The sequence below is a fragment of the Tasmannia lanceolata genome, unplaced genomic scaffold (assembly GCF_043159265.1).
Source record: "Tasmannia lanceolata isolate RefF3 unplaced genomic scaffold, GAP_Taslan_0.1 ptg000025l, whole genome shotgun sequence".
NCBI lineage: Eukaryota > Viridiplantae > Streptophyta > Magnoliopsida > Canellales > Winteraceae > Tasmannia > Tasmannia lanceolata.
This window is the reverse complement of record NW_027518702.1, coordinates 11,493,642-11,514,688: the sequence shown is the minus strand read 5'-3', so window position 1 is coordinate 11,514,688 and position 21,047 is coordinate 11,493,642. Positions and strand designations below refer to the sequence as shown.

The 21,047-nt window shown below is 38.7% G+C and overlaps 1 protein-coding gene and 1 pseudogene across 1 annotated transcript; one reads left to right on the top strand and one right to left on the bottom strand.

Moving 5' to 3' along the window:
* Positions 1 to 3,952: 3,952 nt before the first annotated feature.
* LOC143857796 (serine/threonine-protein kinase-like protein At3g51990 pseudogene) lies at positions 3,953 to 6,456 on the top strand (annotated as a pseudogene).
* Positions 6,457 to 10,861: 4,405 nt separating this feature from the next.
* On the bottom strand, positions 10,862 to 17,131 carry LOC143857992 (dihydrofolate reductase-like). Its single transcript, XM_077368569.1, has 6 exons — positions 16,779 to 17,131; positions 16,487 to 16,585; positions 12,972 to 13,013; positions 12,487 to 12,616; positions 11,277 to 11,378; positions 10,862 to 11,129 (listed from the first exon to the last, which is right to left on the bottom strand). Exons 1-6 carry the CDS (start codon positions 16,995 to 16,997, stop codon positions 10,996 to 10,998), a joined length of 726 nt encoding a protein of 241 aa, XP_077224684.1. The 5' UTR covers positions 16,998 to 17,131; the 3' UTR covers positions 10,862 to 10,995.
* Between the last annotated feature and the right edge of the window lie 3,916 nt (positions 17,132 to 21,047).

The window sequence follows — 21,047 nt, the reverse complement described above, 5'->3', positions numbered from 1 at the left end:
GAGGATGGTCAACTCTAACCCAACCCGCCTATGAATCTCTCAACCCTAACGCAACCCATCTAACCTGAAATTGGGTCAGGTCGGGTTCAAGTTGCGCCCAACCCAAGTTGCACCTTTAAAATTTAATGTTTTAATTAATAAAATATAGTTTTTAGATTTGGTTCATATAATAGAAAAATTATATGGTGGCTGACCGTGCACCAACAAGAGCGGGAAGCTCATCTTTGATATTTGATCCAACAACAGCTGATCCAACACCAACACCCTAAAAAGTCAAAAAAGGAGCTGCTGTTGGATCATATATCGAGGATGGGATTCCCGCCCTTCTTGTTACACGATCGGCCACCTTATAAAAGCTCCACATAATGTTTTTTATATTTTTCTTGCAATTTTGTATGTAAGTTGATTTCTAAAATTTTAAATAATTAAAAAAATTCCTCCGACTGTAGTGTCTTTTCCGATATGAAATGCCGAAACATTCAAAACACCAAAACATTTTGTTCTATTGTCCAAAAAACGAAACAGCAAACGGAACGGAATCGAAAACTTTGTCTACGAATCATCTAGAATAGGTGACACTCCCTAATTTGCAATTTGGGTGTAGTGGGCTTCCCAATAGGTAAGGGATGCATGCAAAGATCTATTTAGACTGATGAAAGATAATGGAGGCAAGCAAACGTTTATATGGACCATGGGAAAATATGGCAGGCGTGCAAATATTTCTTCCACGGATACTGGATAGAGACTGGATAGAGATTGACCCTTGAGTGTGAAGGCAGAAAGGTGACCCACCTATTCTCTTTATGGAGTCTACTTAATGACGTTGATTTAAGTGCCGTTCAAGCAATGGACGACACATACTCCCATATGCCGGTGAATATCATCGGTTCCCTCCACAAATGTAGCCAAAGGGAAATTGATATTTACACCACTCTTGTTAAGCGTTTTAGTGTGTGCTTGTGGATCTACGCACAAATTGCAATCTGGCCCTTTTCAGATTGTAGATTACCCAAATTGCAATGTGAAAAAAGACCATACAACTTCACATCCAAATGTGCACTTTACTTCTCTCAATGAAGGTTGACAATCTTCGACAAAAGCTGTCTCCCGCTAAATAGAGTAGTTTAAAATAAAGATTGGGGGTACCATTATGATACATATCAGGGGGTGTAAATATCAGTTTCCGTAGCCAGATTTTTAAAACGGTTATGCGCTTTTATGAGAGATTTTATATGGTGTGAGGGTTTACAACAATACGGTAGGGGTACCGCCCTTGATATTTGATCCAACGGCAGCTCCTTTTTTTTTGACTTTCAAGTATGGACCATCTTCGTTACTGGGAATTGATGGACTGTCTTCGTGGTTGGTGGCAGCCCTTCAATGGTTCACTTTCAAATATGGACTATTTCCACCCGTTTTCAGCCTTTTAAATATTAGGGCCGGCAATTTCACCCGTAAAAACGGGAATCCTCCCCATGAGCCGGGCGGGGTTCCTGACTTGAGCGGGATGGGGATTTAAAAAATTCCTGGGAGCAGGAATGGCTTTGGGCCAGTCCCGCCCTGATTCAATACCTTGCATTTTGCCATTTTCAATACATAATTTGCATTATTAAAAAAAATTGTATTTTTTAAAATTCCAAATAAGCCCTTTGGCCTTTGTCTTTTAATGTGCAGGGCGTGGGCGGGATTAGATATGTTGGAAAATAATCTAGGGGTCAAATAGATTAGTTCAACAAAACTAGTGATATATTTAATTGAAATGAAATAAAGAAAGGGTTACCTTTCATAATCCCGAATGTAAACCGCAAATCCGTAACCAAAGATCAAAGCATATATGTGAGAAATTGAGAAGAATTTAGTGGTAGATGCACGTTACGGAATAACGCTACCCTTAAGATAGATTATCACCCCGACCACGCTTGGTATGCAATCGGGTTCTCTTGCGACCTAACTCCAGGATACAACACCACTATACTTGTCTTTGACGATGTGCACGCACCGGCTCGGACCTTTTGAACACGATATATGCCGAACAATTTGCCCAAAAGAAATCTTATAAATGCTTAAAGCTTAAAACTTGTAAAAATACAAGTATAAAAGAAGAAAACTCAAAACGGAGAGCAAGATCAAGGGACTGTTTTTGAGTGAGAAAAAATAAGAGGAAGAAGATAGCCTTTTGTAGGACACACTAAAGAAGTGTATATAGCAACAAGCCTTCACCCTCAATGTCTCTCTCATACCCAAACGTTTCTCCCTTTATTACAAAAAGGAGTTGAAAATAAAATATTAAATAATCATAAAAGTCTTGAAGAGACATGGCCCAAAACATATAAAATATTAAAGATAGAATAAAAGGTGTATAAAGAAATCAGTTACACCATATAAAATTTTTAAAATTTGATTCAAAAGTCAAATTATCCTTTAAAGCCTTTAAATGCTTAAAATATCCAACAAGATATTCCCCGCAGGGTGGGGACGAGGATTCCCTACCATCCCCGAAGCGGGGATGGGGAATGCAACATCCGGCCCTGCCCCGGCTTATTGCCAGCCCTAGCTTTAATCCCACTATGTATGTTCGTTCCTAAAAAAGTATTAGGGGTAACCAGGCCTGACCCAAGGAACCCTTTTTCCAGCCCGAACCTAACCTGACCTGACTCGATTTCCAATCCGACGAGGTTCAACCCAACCTCACCCGAGGAACCTTTTTTTCCAACCTGGACCCGACTTGACCTGACCCGACCCGAGTTTTTAAGCTTACAAAAAAAATTCACAAAAAATGCCGGGTTTCACTCGGGTCTGGTTTCCCAAACTCTCAACTCAAACATAACCTGAACCCAAACCGGGTTGGGAAAACTCAACCCCGACCCGAACCTGACCCAAACTCAATCGGACCCGACCCGGTTTTTTTTTTTTTTTTGGGTTGCGTTGCACCCGTATAAAGAATGGGCTAAGTCATATAAAAGATACGAAACTGCAGCCAAATCTCAGAAATAAAAGACAAAGAAAAGGGGGTGGAAATATCTTTAATCATTACTTTCACGCTCTCTGTACGCGCTCATTCATAATCCACTCTTACCTCGTGACTCGCCCGGGTCAAAACGGTGGGCCCCATAGTCAAAAAATTCAAAACCTAGGTTTGAAAATTACTCCTCTTATGTCAGTAAAAGCTGCTCGTTTTGGTCGTCTTCTGAATTAGAAAATTAAAGTCTTGCACGATCCCCGCTGCTTAATTCTTTTATTCAATTATTTCTTTCAAATCCACGTTCCATACTCTTAATTCTAGCCGTTGGATCTTTATTGGGTTACAGATTTCACATTTATTTTTAAGAAGGAATGATTATTTGCTTATTTGATCAGGTGTGATTCAACCCACACCGAATTTGGGTGTGAGATGATGGGTCCCACTTTGGAATTTGTAACCCAATGTCGGTGGGGTGGGCCATTGTTTCATATTTTTCCTCGTCCAAACCCCAAGCCCGACCCGAACTCAATCCAACCCAACCCGTACCGACTTTTTTCCGGTTGAACCCGACCCTAGTTGCACCCCTTACTCGAGTGGCTACTAGGACCTCGAGTGGCCCTTTGGAAAAAAATTATTTGCATAATATCCCATCTAAATAGGATCCGATCAGATCGTGACGTGGACATGAGCCCACCACGCATATACCCAATTTTGGTCTTTCGAGTCATCCTCATCCGAACCAAGCCCAACGACATGAAACTCTGTTAGGATTGGACGATTAAGACACCGAAATTAATATATGCACCCCCATTTCTTTCCCGTTCCACCCCCCCCTTTAGCGTATTTAGTGATGTGACACGTAAGCTACTTTGAGATCTAGTATCCTGTTCTATTCAAACTACCACCAATAGTAGACCCCCCTTATTTAATGGGGACTATATACCGGATAACGGTGTAGTGACGCAGCACCAAACATGTCGGCCTTTCTTTCTTCTTTCTCTCCAACCCCAAGAAATCCCCCAACACAAACGAATCTACCTTCTCTTCTTTTCTTCTTTCTACCTTCCTCTTTTGAAAAACTATCAAAATTTCAATACTTTACAATAAATAAATGCTACTTACAATTCCCACCAAGCTAAAGCACATGTCTTCAACTTCATAGCCACGATCTTCACTTTGTGTTGATCAGGTACCTATTTATAATCAAACACTAGTTCAACCGCGTTGAGCCAATCAATGAACTCATCAGGTTGAATCTTCTCTTCAAACTCTAGTATATCTACTTTGTGATTTTTGGCATACTTGATATTATCTTTTCTTCTTGCTATGGTTTCACAAAAAGAACTATAGATTGAAGTTATTATTATTATTGGATTTGGTTTCACCATTGCAATTCTTCTTCTTCTTCTTCCTCCATTGCATTAGTTTGTATTGGAGAGAGAGAGAGAGAGAGAGAGAGAGAGAGAGAGAGAGAGAGAGAGAGATAGATGGGTTATTTTTCTTGTAGTAACGAATCAGTGATTGCCACTTGTGATCCCTACAACATGGAGAAGAAGAAGAAGAAGAAGAAGAAGAATTCAATGAGAGAATTTCGCTACGAGGAATTGGAATCGGCGACCGGAGGATTCTCGCCGGAGAATATGCTTGGAAGAGGGAGCCACGGGTGCGTCTACAAGGCCGTCCTTGACGGTGGAAAACTCGTAGTCGCCGTCAAAAAGACGGTGACACCGAGCTTTCTAGATGATAATGGTGACAATAGCTGCATTGTCTACAACAGCAACAACAACCCAATTGAGAATGAGATTGAAATTCTTTCGAAAATCCAAAATCCTAGCCTAGTTAATCTTTTGGGGTTTAGTTTGGATACCAAAGAGAAAAAAGCAATTGTGGTTGAATTCATGGCGAATGGGACTCTTTATGATCTGTTACACCTTAATCCTCACCCGCCCGGATGGCGAAAACGGATCAAATTTGGGTTTCAGATGGCAAAGGCAGTGGAAATGTTGCATTGTTCGAACCCGCCGGTAATTCATAGAGATATAAAGTCTTCAAACATTTTGATTGATGAGAATTGGAACGCGCGATTGGGGGATTTTGGGTTGGCATTGAGAGGTAATGTAGAGGATGTTAGGGTTAGATCTACACCGCCCGCAGGGACATTGGGTTACCTTGATCCGGAATATGTCTTGCCTGAGAATCTAAGTACTAAGAGTGATGTTTTTAGTTTTGGGATTCTTTTGTTAGAGATGATCAGTGGGCGTAACGCGATTGATCTGAATTATAGTCCACCTTCAGTTGTGAATTGGGCGCCGCCCATTATCAAACGAGGGGAATTTGAATTGATTTATGATCGTCGGATTGAGCCGCCCAGAGATCGATTTGTACTGAAACAGCTTGCGGTTTTGGCGGGACGGTGTGTGAGGTCTACTGCAGAGAAGAGGCCGTCGATGAGCGAGGTGGTGAGTTGTCTTACATTTTTGAAGAGCAGAGTTTCATTGCCTATTTGGAACAATCTGAGAAATCAAACAAGATTTGAAGCTGAATTCATGGAAGAGATACCCAAGAACGCGAAGGCCGTAAGTAGAAACTCTTTGAGAAATAGAAAAGTGTCTAATGTGCAGTCTTGTATAGATTTTACTCATGAACCAACTAGTACTGTAGTGAATTGTAGTACTAGTTGTAGTAGTAGTAGTACAGATCTAGATGGGTTAGTTAGTGAAGTAAAAATGGCGAATTATACTCAAAGAAGTGATCAGCTCGCACCGGTTAGAGGGGTGGGTTTAGTGGTGAGGATGCCCAGGGTTAAATTGAATAAATCACAGTCAATTAAGATATCCAAAGTTGGAAATATGGTGAACGATGGTGAAAACGGGTGCGTGATTCAGCTCGTAGGCAACCCAAATCTAAGAGCCCTAGATGCAAGAGAGATTAGCGATGAGTCTAGAAAAGGGTCACATGATGAAGACATTTGAGAGGTGGAATCACATGTAGTTTCTAGCAAGATGTTCTTTGTGGATTTGTTTCATATAATTGGTATCTATGAAACTCTATTTTTGTGAAGGGGGAAAAGCTGCATTTCTGCTGAAACTGTGTCATATAACAGAGTTTCACACTGTTCGATCAAATTCATTGTGTTCTTCATGTGCAATTGGTGTTCCAATCTCTCAGAGTTTCATGCTCTTTCATCAAAGTCATTGGGTTCTTCATATCCAATAGATGTTCCATGGAGAATGAAGGCTGCCATTTGTATCCCTTCAGACAGGAACTGACCAATGATCTGTTATTTCAGTTTCCTTTCACTAGCTATGTGTAACATTCCATATTCCTTTATGTATTTTTCCAAATAAGAACTTAAGCATTTTACACCCTCTATGTATGTATTTTGCCTGTACAAGCATTGTCACTAGCTTCAACAGTTAATATAGAGTTTAATTACTAGAATTTATTGCCATGTGCAGTATTATTAAAATAAAAATTTGAATTGCTTGTTGATATATACTTTTTCTGTTTTCAATGTTTTCAAGGAAACGGAGATTGCAATTTGGTTATCATTATTATTGTTTTGATCTGTTATGAACAGAACCCTTGGAAGATGCTCAATGAAGTAATGATTGCATGTTGATTTTCTTTGTTGAGATTGAAATAGTGCTAATTTTCTCAAGCAAACTTTATATATACCCAAGAATCAGTCAAGAGCAAGTGATTTATAACTATTCAAACAGTTATCTCCCTAATAGATTTGTTAACAATGGGGTAATCTTTGCCTCTCTTAGCTCAAACTTGTACAAATTTAATGGAAAATTTATGCTTATCAGTTGGTTGGTGCAATTTCTAAAAATGGAAACAGCCCTTGAGTTATGACTGCCCTTCTGCCGCGATAGAAATAAGAAGAGTAATGTAACAATGCTTGGGTGACCAAATGCTGTTGTTATATGCAAGTTTGGTTCATTATCTTTCAAGGCTAAGAACTCACTAGGTTTGGGGTCCATAAAGAATTGCATCTATTTCCCAGAATGGTAAGCTGAGCTCTTCCAAAACATTCATTCTATTTGGAGGACAATACTATTGAGACTTTTTTTCAGGTGGGCATAATTCACTCGAATTTCGGCCCATTGTGGTTAAACTAAATCAATGGTAGAGATACTATTTTCTAGTCTTTTTGTTCTGTTTGAGGACTGAAACTTAAAACTTGGATATGCTCTGATAACTAAAGTACGCTTACTTTTTCCTTGTGCTTTTGGTTCCTATTATAGGATGTTTCTGTGGCATTTGCTTTATTACTCCTTTGTGTTTTTTACCCAAATCTTTGGTAGAGATAGTATTTTCTACTCCTTTTGTTCTCTTTGAGGACTAAGTCTTAGGATGTTTTGGGTATGCTCTAATGTCTAACTGCACTTTGTTTCTCCTTCTGTTTTTTGTGTTTGCTCTAATAACTGACAGCAGTTAGTTTCTTCTTGTGTTTTTCTGCTCTTTTGTAAGATGGTTTTGTGGCATAATCTTTATCTCCCCCTAGTTTACTTTTTGTAATTTTGTCCCTTGTTCTAAGTTGGATCTATCCATAGGCTCTAATCTATCTCCCCTAACATATGGTCATTTGTATGGCGATTTCTAACCGAAGACCAGAGCATTTGAACTGTCCTAACCAGCAACTCGATGGCCATCAAACATGCTAAAAAAGAATTAGGCAATTGTCCACATTAAAAAAAACCAAGTCTCAACAGTTAGGATTGTTCAATCAGTGTGATCTTGTGGTGGTTGTACTCCCTTAACGAAGCTCACCTAACTAACTGAACGCACTATCATGTACACGTGACTAGAGTTTGTTGACAGAATTTTCTCTTAAAAGTAAATCAATAATAGATCCGAACTACTGTTAACTAGTGAAACTGATCATCAATGCGCTAGAGTGATTTTTTATCTGTGTTCCATTCCATTTGAAACTATCAAATGAATGGTCAAAGGAACTTTAAGGACTGCATATGAAAAGAGATGGGCTTTCCCTACCTTTATATGTTTTGCATTCCTTTGAAGTCTTGCCTGCCCTAGATAGCCTCTCTTTTTTGGAGCCTTGGAAAGAAATTAAGCAGCAGGGCAGTTTCACACTTGATTTATGATCAGATATACACTATTTCTAGGCAGTTTCACACTTGACTTCTGAGACTATTCACTAGATGAGGACATTATGGTATTGACTCAGAATCAGAAGTAATCCAATTTTCATCTATACATGTTGGAGATTAAGTGAAGCTAACTTAAAATGTAAATGACTCGGGAGCACTGTGATAATGTACGAATTATGCATGTATTGGGTTGGTGGAATACGAATTTTACTAAGCTTAGCAGACATATTTCTGTATTATGATAATGTACGAATTATGCATGTATTGGGTTGGTGGAATAAGAATTTTACCAAGCTGATGAGCGATCTTTACTTTGATGATTTACTTAACATGATTCTGTATTATCCTTGTTTAACATTTGAACAGTTTTATTAATTTATAATATGCTAACAAAGTCTAGCTAATCTGAACTTTAGAACTCTACCAGACAAATTGAATTACCATCTACACTAGGAAGAAGCCATTAATTTTATAATTTTATTTTCTGTTTTCTTTTTGAGGTCTGGTACGTAGTAATGGTGGAAGACAAAAGGCGATGGACATTATATGCGATCGATATTTTTAAGATCCTGAGTAGCAAATCAAATAAAGGTCACTGGATAAGAAATTTAACTCAACCGAAGGGACAAAAAACTGAGGTAGTAGAGCTATGTGGGTGTATACTGGACATGAACCCAATTTGCAAGGTGTGTTTCGTACAGAGAAGTATTCAATCTTGTTGAGAAATCCAACTTGTAAAATCCAATCTGATTGTGCGAAAAGTAATAGAAAAGAAATAAACCACAAGATGCATACACCAAGTTTTACATGCTACGCCTATATCCATGGGAGAGAACCAATCTTCAACTATGAGCAATAAACATAAGAAATTACCAAGTTATTAAATCCTTACTCCATACTCACAAGTCACAGCCCAGGAAGATCAAAACCAAAACAATACTCGACATCCACGTAAACCTCCTTCAGATTCCCACGCGTCCCTGCCCTTTTCGTTTCTCTTCACTCCCCCTCACTCACATTGTCTACCAATATACAGAAATTCAACACTTACACTATGACCTAGTTCTAGTTTAACTAGGAGACACATAAAATAAACTCTTTATCCTAGTCCAATAGTAACGAAACCATTCGTAGTTAAAACAAGGCCAGGGCCGCCAATGAGGCGGTACACTGCATCTTTCTTGCCTCACATCGTGGATGTCTAGCGTGAAGTTAATGAAAGCCTTGACATTCACATTAATCATGCCAATTTTTGGATCCAAGATATAGGCTTGTCAATTCACTCCAATCAGCAGCCATGGATTGGAATTGATCCTTGACCCCTTCTTCGAATTTCATCATGATTACGCAGTCTCTCATCTATCTATCTTCGTCTACTTGTCGCCATTGTCATCGTTACATCGGCAACTAAACACAGTACTGATGCAAAGACCACTTCATTAAGCTTATCTATCCTTAAATGTTTGCAATGGCCTTTTAAACTCTAACCAGTTTTCTTTGCTATAATAGAAATCCAATCCTCATCGATGGTACTCAACATTATTGTGGCACACCGTCTACTACTGGCACTCGGAATATGGACCGAGGGCTCGCCATGTAATTTGAACCATCAATATTATAATATAATTACTACAAAATGCAAGATTATTAAGCAATAGATATGGGATTATTCTATTTTCCCTAATCCAATGGGAAGTATTATTTACAAGATAAAAGTGTCATTACACTGTAGTTGGCATGGTAGAAGTTTGTGGGTGATGGTTTCAACATCAGTTTAAACATGAACATGAACTAGAAAAACTTGTGCAAAGGAGAAGAATTATGGTGTCTGAACTACCCAAATCATAATCAAAGAACCTTTTTTTATTTATAGGTGCTACACCAGTTGCACCATTCAAACCCTAAACAGAAACCCTTCATTTCACCTACTTTTGACAAAAAGGATGAAGACATGCAGTTATGCAACCATTTGGAAGATGCGAGGGGTTGTTGTTACTGCTATTGCCCGCTGAGTTAGGTAGTTGCAATTGACTTAGGACACTAGTTGCAGTAGGAAAATCAAAATCGATTAGAAAAAGCATAGGGTCAGGTCAAAAGAGCTTTTGAATGCAAGCTAGATACTTCCTACCACATTTGGACTGTGTCAAAGTACCAAATTCACAAGTAGTTCTTGAATTTTAAAAATATCTTTTTTTGAAGAAAATTTCCAATTTTTTATGATTTGAACAAGGAAATAACTTCTGACACAACCTCCCTCTCCATTTCTTTTGATTTGCATCTCTCATTTCATTTCTCTTAACTATTAAAAACACATGCATGCAATCCATGAGTACAGTTGGGGCTCTAATAATTTGTGATCCGTAAATTTGTAATATCTTATACCCGAATTGTTCCTATGGTGGCTGTTTATACTCTCTTATCTCTAATAAGTGTATAAAAATTCAGTGATAAAAGATAAAAGAGAGCACCTTCTCCGGAGATACAAGAGAGTACTTGGGAAACTGTTCAGAGTACATGCAGGAGAGCATTAATGTTGTTCAAAGTACATGCTATATGTAGGCATATAGGAAACGTTCTTGAGTATCTTCAGTGGAAACGACAGTAGGAGATTCAAGAAGAGACTGAAGAACGTCCCAGCGACGACAGCAGGAGATTGTCGGGTTTTCTTCTTGACAAGTGGACAGATATAAAATCTAGTGCACTATAAAGACAAAGAAATGGACATAGAATGTACCACATGACTAGGAGTAAGGGGGGGCGGGAGGATTGACATCGTCTATCTGATAATTAATACGTTCTAATACCTTATATAAAATGTGGCCACCAACAATATTAATATTGGAGCTACAACGTTATATGCCCAGAAAATGTTAGTTACACCATGGCCCATCCACTTAAAAGATACCAGAATGTCTATGCTATGCTATCTATGACAAGGTAGCCATCATTCTCTCTTTCCTGCTCTACAGCGTCTATGGCTGCATTACAATCCAGAGTTTTCTGAATCCCTTCTATGAAGTTCAAAACTGTCTCCAAGCTCTTTTCATCTGTAGATTGAAAAAAAAAACTGTGACATTCATACCCACTTAACCAGTCGAAAAAAAACATCTGCGTGTATAGTAATTCTTCAAGGGAAGCACTGTACAGTAATTCTCCTTGCATAAAATATCAATGAAAAAGATAGATGTAGTTACCAAGTCTCGGTATGGTGTGACCCTTTGGGTGATGGATGACCACAGGTTCCACACATGATTCCAAGAGTTTAATTCCGTGCGGCTTTAAAAAGTCCGTTGCACCTGAAACAGATATATCATTAGTATGGTGTGGTCCTTTCAGTTAATGTGGACAGGAAGGATGCAATGTAAATAGCACACCGGCCGTGCTATTTCTGAGAAAGATTTGTTCTACCAAACTCGCTATAATATTTAAGAAAACAAAATGTGCCGTGTGTGAAGTTGATTTATTAAAAAAAGTGACCTGAAAATAGATAGGGTAATAAACAAGACCACCTTAAATTTAATAAGTCTGGTTGGAAGTAAATATCATTTCCCAAAAAAGTTGTAGAAATTGTCATTGTAAGTAAACATGAAACATGTAACAAGTCTCGATGGAAGTAAATAAAAACCGTATAGAAAGTGTAAGGTTATAAAAATTAGGGAGGACGGATTACTAAGAGTGTAGAAGACTTCGTTGCTGATTAGAATTATAAGTTATAGGGATTTATGGATTTGCTTGGTTTATTCATGTAGATTTAATTTTATATTTTTTAACAAAAAAGATTATCACAAAGAAGAAAAATACTATTTTAGGATAAACTAATCACCAAATACAATTTGTACTCTTAATCATGATTTAAAATTTTGGTTTCGGTAACCGTTTCGGAACCCACCGAAAACTGAAATTTCAGTCCGAAAGGACTGAAATTTGGTAATTTGGTTTGAAATTCCGGACCTAATTTTCAAAATTTCAGCCGAAATTACAGAAATTTTGGTTTCGGTAACCGTTTCGGACCCCACCGAAAACTGAAATTTCAGTCCGAAATTTGGTAATTTGGTTTGTAACACTTTTTGAAAAAAATAAAAATAATGGCATTTAAACGAAATTTCGGACCGAAATTACAGAAATTTGGTAAGCGGCAAAAAGTGAAATTTCGGATTCCGGTCGAAATTTAAAACCATGCTCTTAATTCGGAGGAAACACATAAAAATTGTATAGAAAGCAAAGCTTCTCCTGAATTTGGAAAGCGATAAGAACAGTTATCAAAGGTGACCCATTTTTTAAGTGAATCAAATTTTACGTCCATTTTTCCAGTGAAAAAACGGGTGTAAAATTTGTTTTTACCAAATTTTACGTCCACAGAAATCAGAGCCTTACTAATAACAAGCAATAACATAACAAAAATACCTAGAAAGTGAAGGGAGGGGCATTCGATCTGAGAAGAGTACGCTTTCTCAGACCAAGTTGGGGAAGCCAATTTTGCGCCTCCTATAATTATCAGAAATTTAATTTTTGGAACCTTCGTGAGAGCCAAACCCTATAAATACAGCAAAAAAAAACCCCACACAAAATAAACTCTAATCAGCCAAACAAACTTTATTTCATTAATTAACGATACAATAAGGCATTCTAAACTTAAGGGCGCCCGCCCTTGTAGAAATGGAGTGAAAGGGCACTCATTGGCTGCAAGCCTGAAAGCGCGGTTATGCATTAAACCGCCCTTGCAGCCAATGGGTGCCCTTTCAACCCATCTTTACAAGGATGCCCTTAAGTTTAGAACACATGCCCTCTAAACTTCGAATATGAGGGCACGCGAGCGCCGCACGGTTGAGCCTCTAAGCAGCTTGAAGCAATTGGAATGAAGACAAGGAGGAGAAAATTACACCTCATACCTTTGCTTGAAGACCAGGCAAAGCAGCCGATAGAATTGCACCCTGTGATTTTCATGAATCACTCACCATCAGATAAAATAGAATATAAGATAAATAACCCATGCATAAGATAAAAGAATAAAAAAATCAATGGTTTAATTTTGGTGGGTGGGTCAAGGGCCAGACTCATGGTCTTTGGATCGACGGCTCTGATCATGTAAACAGGTAGAATTGGGTTTCAAGAAGTGTCTTTTAGGAAAGAGGATAAGAGTAACTTTCATGGGGCATAAATCAAAGTGACTACATCATTTTTTCTTGTAAGGGATAAATAATGATAATCTTCTTTTTTTCCATAGAAAAGTGTCATGTAATATGAATTAAATAAGAGGAATGACAGACGCAAGGGCGCCCTTGCAAAAACGAGGTAAAAGGGCGCCCCTATTGGCTGGATGTCACCTTACTCTTTGATTTTTCAGCCATTAGTGATGCACTTTGGTGACATTCAGCCAATAGGGGCACCCTTTCACCTCATTCTTACAACTGCGCCCCTGCGTTTAGCATTCCACATTATATAAAGGGAAATGATATCAACACTGCAGTGTTATAATAACATGCCCGAAGTATGTTGTCGTTTAGTGTTTAAAGAGCTTGAACGAGCTTTTTGAAGACTGTACGTAACATCCTACAGCCCTTTAAATACTAAACGATAAGATGCTTTCGAGCATTGATATCATCTCCCTGAATAAATGAGACAATTCAGCTATGAGGTGGCTCCTCTCTTTGAAACAATAGCCACGAAACACATGATACATGTGCATGAAGACAAGGAATTGAGCTCAAATTGCAAAAAAACTGTGTGGAAATGACCAAATCGTTGGCCAATTTCATTTTCGTCATTATTTTCCAAATGAAATCCCATTTTGAGTGTTTTCCAAACAAAGTTGACTGGACTTTATGATAACCGAGGGCTGCTACCAAAATGTAGGGGTGCAACTTGCGTACGGTTAGGTCGGGTTGAGGCCAACCCTAACCCAACCCAAGCCGAGCCTCGGGTTGAGGATGTCAACCCTAACTCAACCAGCGCTCCAAATCGGGTCGGGTTGGGTTCGGATTGAGTCGGGTTCATCTCGGGCTAAATAGAAAAATGCAAGGAAAAAAGCATAATCCTAGAAAAACATGAGAAAACTAGAGGATAGAGGTCGGGTTGCCAAGGCCTCAACCCTAACCCAACTTGAAATTAAATCGGGTTGGCTTTTCCCAACCCAAGCCGAGCCAAAATCAGGTTGAGCCCGACCCAAGTTGCACCCCTAGTGGCAAAATGGAACGCGTGTTCATGGTACAGTGGAAGATGGTATGAATCGTGGACTTGAATGATGAGTCAAGTAAAATAACTATAATAACCCTATTCTAGGGCTAAATTTTCAAGATATTACCTAGAAGAAGCAAGATGGTTTGAAAATTTTTATCCTTAAACAAGGATGAATTAGTCATTTTTGCTGTCCTGTTTATTTTTAGAACGTAGCTGTCTCGTTAGTACATCACATTTCTTGTAAAGAACAACATTGGATGTGGGTCCAAGGTTCCCTTGTAATTGACTAATTCTTTGCCCACTTTCTAGGTTTCTCAGAGGTTTGTCTACCGCACCATCAATTAAAAAATCTCTATAACGTGGACATCTCTGTAATTCTGAGGGTTAGGACGACTTTGAAGGCACGGGCCCACTAAATGAATGGTTTGAATCATCCAATAACGTGGGCATCTCTATAATTTTTTGTTGTATTTGAACGCACATGCCCACACCATATATCAAAACTCTTCTTTTTAGTGTAGGGGCGGCCATAAGTAACAACTAGGGGTGTAAACGAGCCAGGCTCGGCTCGTTAAGCTCAAAAGCTCGGCTCGGGCTCGAACCAGGCTCAGCCAAAGCTCGGGTTATATTAAGTTCACACCCCTCATCTTCCCTGGACAACCCTATCTAGTGTAATTTGACTACTTTTTTTACACTATGGGGGTGGTCCAAATAACAAATGGGGTTCCAAAAATGAAGTGACATATTTTGCCCCCCCCTTTAAATCCCTGGATAACCCTTTTAGTGTATATATATATATATATATATATATATATATATATATATATATATATATATATATATATGAGAAAACGGTTCCTACACATATGTGTAGATAAGTTATCTACACACTAGCTTTAAATACAGTGGGGGCCACATTATTTGGGTGATCCAAACCATTCATTTTTAAGGCCCTCACATAGATAGGGTGTCCACAAAAAATCAGATCCATAGGATCATCCTAACCATTCGAACTGTGGAGGCAAAAAATGGACTAATTTGTGAAGGTTTAAAGACATCCATTTTACCTCCACAAATCGTAGGGTTGGGATGATCCTATGGATCTGATTTTTTGTAGACACCCTATCTATGTGAGGGTCTTTAAAATGGATGGCTTGGATCACCCAAACAATGTGGGCCCCCACTGTAATTTAAGCTAGTGTGTAGAGAACTCTCTACACATATGTGTAGGAACCGTTTTCTCTCTCTCTCTCTCTATATATATATATATATATATATATATATATGAGGAAAGTGTTTCTACTCGGTCCCCTAGATAAGCTTATCTACTCCTCCCTTTAAAAAAATACAGTGGGCTCACGCTGTTTGGATGATCCAAAGCATTCATTTGATAGGTCTTAACATAGATAGGGTGTGCCCAAAAAATCAGCACCAAAGGGTCATCCTAGCCCTTCGTTTTGTTGGGCACACCGTGTCCAAAATGGACGCATATAAACGTGGACGTTTATATGTGTCCATTCTGGGCACCACAAGGCACTACAAAACGAAGGGCTAGGATGACCCTTTGGTGCTAATTTTTTGGGCACACCCTATCTATGTTAAGACCTATCAAATGAATGCTTTGGATCATCCAAACAGCGTGGGCCCACTGTATTTTTTTAAAGGGAGGAGTAGATAAGCTTATCTAGGGGACCGAGTAGAAACACTTTCCTCTCTCTCTCTCTCTCTCTCTCTCTCTCTCTATATATATATATATATATATATATATATATATATATATATATATATATATTAAATTCTTAACGAGCCGAGCCGAGCCTGACCTAAATCGAGCTCGGCAGACGAGCCTGGCAAGCCGGCTCGGCTCGGCTCGTTAAGGTTTCGAGCCGAACTCGAGCGAGCTTCCGAGCCCGAGACAAAATTGACACCTTAGTAACAACCCTAGAGAACAACTACAACTTTTTCTCGAGGAAAATATAATCCAAAAATAAGCATCTATTTAATTTGGGATTTGCTAGGCAATTTCGCAGGAAGCCATTTTGAGAATGAGATTGAGTTTCGCAGGAGACAACATCCACCTCGTATGAATCAAATTAATAAGATAAAATTTACTAAAAAGTGAGCATGTGTGTGGCTGTAATCTAATGCGAAATGGCTTTCTCCGAAATTTGAGTGGCGTTATCAAAACATGGGTGTGCTGATATCAAAATCGGCCTAAAAATAGTACCTGAGAGAAACCCAAGAGACCATCGAAAGGCCCGTGTTTAATCATGCACTCTTCTATGTATGCAAGACACTCTTCGAAATTCCTGTACTCCGTAAATAACTAAAAAACAAAGGCAGAAAGACATCTTATTAGAAAAAATTTCATTTTTCACTACCTTGTAGGATTATGCGCCCCATTGTTATTTCAAATCACGTCATAAGGGGGGCGTATAATCCTACATTGGGGTGAAAAATAATCTCCCAAAAATTAAAACAGATTTCTAAATTTTGAGAGAGAAAAACTTGGATTTTACCGGGTTAAACTGGAACCACTCATAATAAGGAGGGGGGAAAATCCCCTCCACTTCGGATTTCCCTTCCGCCGGAAAATTGGCGTCGACGAAAACAAGATCCAGCTTTTCCACGACGGATTCCGGCCATTTCCAAACCTGTTTCTTGATGATTTCTCCGCTGGTACGGAATCCATGGAGGCAGAGAAATCTGGGTTTCTTTTTCTCACCGTGATTTCCCATGGAATCCTCAAAGAAAAGGAAAGGAAAGGCTTTTTGGTTTCTGTGAAGGATTAAAGGCAAAGGGCTTTGTTTTTATATGCAAAGGAGAGAAGGAAGGTTCGTTTTTTATTCGGTTCCGTTCCGTTTTTTTGACTGACTTGCTTTCTAACGGTGCTCCGTTTGAAACACGTGAAAGGACAGGACACCAGAGATTCTGATATTGCGTTTACTAAATTGCCCTCCTCCTTTTCTTTTGGACTAATTTGTTTTGGTAGTTCATCTAACCACCTCAATTGGTAGTCCTATTAGGACATTTTTGGTTTTAATAATTGCACTAACTCATCTTGTCCTTTCTTCTCTACTTGGCTTGTGAGATCTTTTTGGGAACTGTAATAATATTTGACAGCTTTTTAAATTACAAAAGACAAGATCGGCGGTGCAATTATTAAAAACTTAGTTGTGCTGATATCATTTCCCTTCATATGATGTGCGTGGGTGAAGTCTGGTATTTTTAGAAAAGTACAATGGGCCCTACTTTCGTAGGATGGTCCAAACCATTCATTTGTTAGGCCTAATGTTAAATAGGTTCTATCCCTAAAATCATCTCCATAGGATGATCCTAACCCTCCGATCTATTGATGTTTCTGTAATCCTAAACCTTTGATTTGTAGAGTGACTGCACATTATAGAAACCTCAATAGATCGGAGGGTTATGATCATCCTACGGAGATAACGTACAGATGAGAGCCTATTCATGTTGTTGCCTGACAAATGAACGGTTTGGATCATCCTATGAAGTGGGCCACACTGTACATTTTTTAAGGCACAGCCTATATATTAATATATATATATATATATATATATATATATATATATATATATATATGGCGGAGACCGACAGATGAATGGTTTAGATCATCCAAATATGTGGGACCGGTATTCTTTTTTGTGAATGTATTTTGTCAAAATTACATGCCCACTAATCAAATAAATTATCCTCTAATATACAATTAAATATCTCTTTGATTGTAATAGCTCATCTATTGAGAGGCCCGCCGTGGTTGAGCCACTGTCTAACCCCTGGAAACCTTTTTGTCTCTTCTCGTTGGATGACCGTTCACGTCGTCAAGTCGTCTTCAGTGGCAATTCCTTCAACGAGAAAAAGGTGCCCGTGGAAATGGATTGTCTTCTAGAATACCGTTGATTAAAAAAAAAAAAAAAAAAGGAGATGATAAATTTGCACCCTCTATAGGATAATTCACACCACTTTTTTTTTTAACTGTGAAATGTGGCCAAGGTTTTAAATTCCGAACAAATTCGGTCAACACCGAAAGAAACCGAAATCGCTGAACTGTACCAAATTTCGGTCCAAGTTTTAGAAATTTTAAAAATTTCAGTCGAAATTTCGATAAAATACTAAGTTTTATTTCTTTACATAATTTCCGCTGAAATTTCGGGACAAAAAACCAACATTCTGTGAGCTTCTACCGAATTTTGGGATTCGGCTGAAATTTCGGTTTCGGTGAACACAGAAATTATACTTGAAACTGATATTTAAAACCATGATTGTGGCAGACCATGACGCTTTTTTACTTGTCAAGGGGTGCCAATCATCCTACAGGGGGTGCGAATTCACCATCGGCCCCAAAAAAATGCTCCTTTGGACTATGAAAGCAGCAGTCCACCACCCTCACACTTTAGGACTTGCAAGTCTAGTCTATGTAAGAAAAGTCTTCTATCATGAACTAGTGAGACTCAAGGAACAGATCTCATATGATAACTTGCATTCTTGTCCCATAAAACAATTGGCCCTAACCCATCAAACATCAGGTGTAAAATGATGGGCCCAACCCATTGCATTGGTTTGAGGGGACTTGGTGGGCCCCACCCTATGCATGGATATTTGGGTGGAGTTCGTGGGACCCGTGCTATCACAACATGGTGGAGATGCTGGGCCCACTCATGGGTGTAAAAATGATGGGCCCACCATATGGTGGAGATACCGGATCAAGACATCTGTAAAATGGTGGGCCCTATCCATGCTATGCATGAGGTGTAAAAACCGAATATGTAGAGAAATTTTTGAAGATTAAAAGCAAAACTTAATTAGTTGTGTAGGGGGGAAATAGAAATAGAAGTGGCAAAACTGAATTTACAGGAGAAAAACTTTTCCAATAAAAATATTTTTCTGAATAAAAAAATCAAGGACAATGGAAAGAATCATGGTTGGTATATATTATAGGAGGAATGAGAGATGCACGGGCCCTCTTTACACAAGGGCTAAAGAAGGGCCCCTAAATAGATCCACTTCATTAAGTGCAACTGAATTCAATTTCTCAACCAATTTTAAAAGTGGCGTGGATCTATTCAAGGGCCATTCTCCAGCCCTTGCATAAAGAGGGCCCTTGCATCTATCATTCCTCATATTTATAGACAGATAGATAAATAGATAGATGTAGGGGTGGTTATTCAGTTATAACCGAACCGAAATAACCGAAATTTGGTAACCGAAATAATTTACCAAATTTCGGCAACCGAAACCGAACCGAAAAAAATTCGGTTATTCGGTTATTCGGTTATAACCGAATTGTGTGAGAAAAAGAGGGAAAAAAGCAAAATCCTGGTTTGGATCGGAGGGCTAGGATCATCCGATCGAAATGATTTTTTGAACACAACCTAATTAAGTTGTGATCAATCAAATGGGCAGTTTTGATGATCCTACGGAGTGCACATATAATACTTCTTTTTTTTTTTGAAAAAAAATGGTTTTTCTCATAATTTCGGTTAACCGATTTTTTTTTTTTAGATAACCGAAACCGAATAACTGAATTTCCAAAAAAACTAACCGAAATGGAAAAAAACCGGTTCGGTTCGGTTATAACCGAATAATGCTCACCCCTAGATAGATGGATAGTAAAGTGTACAATGGGGCTAGTGTAAATCGATGATGTAAGCCATTCATTTGTTCCCTGCCTTAGTTTGAAAAGATCGAACGTGCTCCAAAAATGGACCTATAGGAGAATCTTAACCCTTCCATTCAGTCAAAAAGCAAACACTCCATTTTGTATTTCTTATAGAAAACACTTTGAGAGAATAATGTTTATTTATTTGTGAAATTATATGTTGCTGCGCCTATCGGGGTACATATAGCCATATAGGTACCAGCCCTTGATATTTGATCCAACTGCAGCGACTTATTAAATTGGTTGTTTTTGGTCAAATATTGAAGGCGCCAACTTGATTTGCTAGCGTCCATCGTAAAAGGCATTCCGCGGATTGCATGTGAGAGCAGCCACACAGGCTCACTTTTCAGCAGATTTTGTTGTCATTCACATGGTGGCTGCTCTCACATGCAACAGGCCAACCGAGAAATGCCTTCTGCGATGGACGCTAGCAAGTCCCATTTATTTGTGAAGCTTTGATAATAAGACGAAGTCACTGTGTTTTAAATGTTTTAACCAGCTGTAAAAGGCTAATATGATTTCCAAAAGGAAATTGATATTCTGCTCCTCTTTTAGACCAATCCACTCCAAGTGGATTGGTCTAAAAGGGGAGCGGAAATATCAACTCCCCTATGCTTTGGATATTTCCGCTCCACTTTTAGACCAATCCACTCTAAAAGTGGAGCGGAAATATCAGCTCCCTTTCCAAAATGCTCTCACACAAACCGGAGAAGCGTAAAACAAAATTGTCCGTTACAGGATTTTCACAAATTTCATCCATAATTTAAGGAAATTCAACCATAAATGTGGATTTTTAATTATTTAATTTTTTTCCAAAATTTTGGCTTAAATTACCAAAATTTCGGTAACTTCGGCCAAAATTTGGTATTATTTTAATGGTTTCGTCGGATTTCAGTTTCGGTGAGGATCGAAACGCATTCCGAAACTGAAGTTTGAAACCATGGTTGGGATCGAGACACAACGTCTCAACCATTGAGCTACAGGCCCAATCCCATTTTAGCTGAACTCCCCTTATCATCCCATTTTATACATTAGACGCCATCTGTCGAATGCAACCCAGTTTTGTAGGTTGTTATCCTCCTCCCATGACCAAGACAACTATCCATCA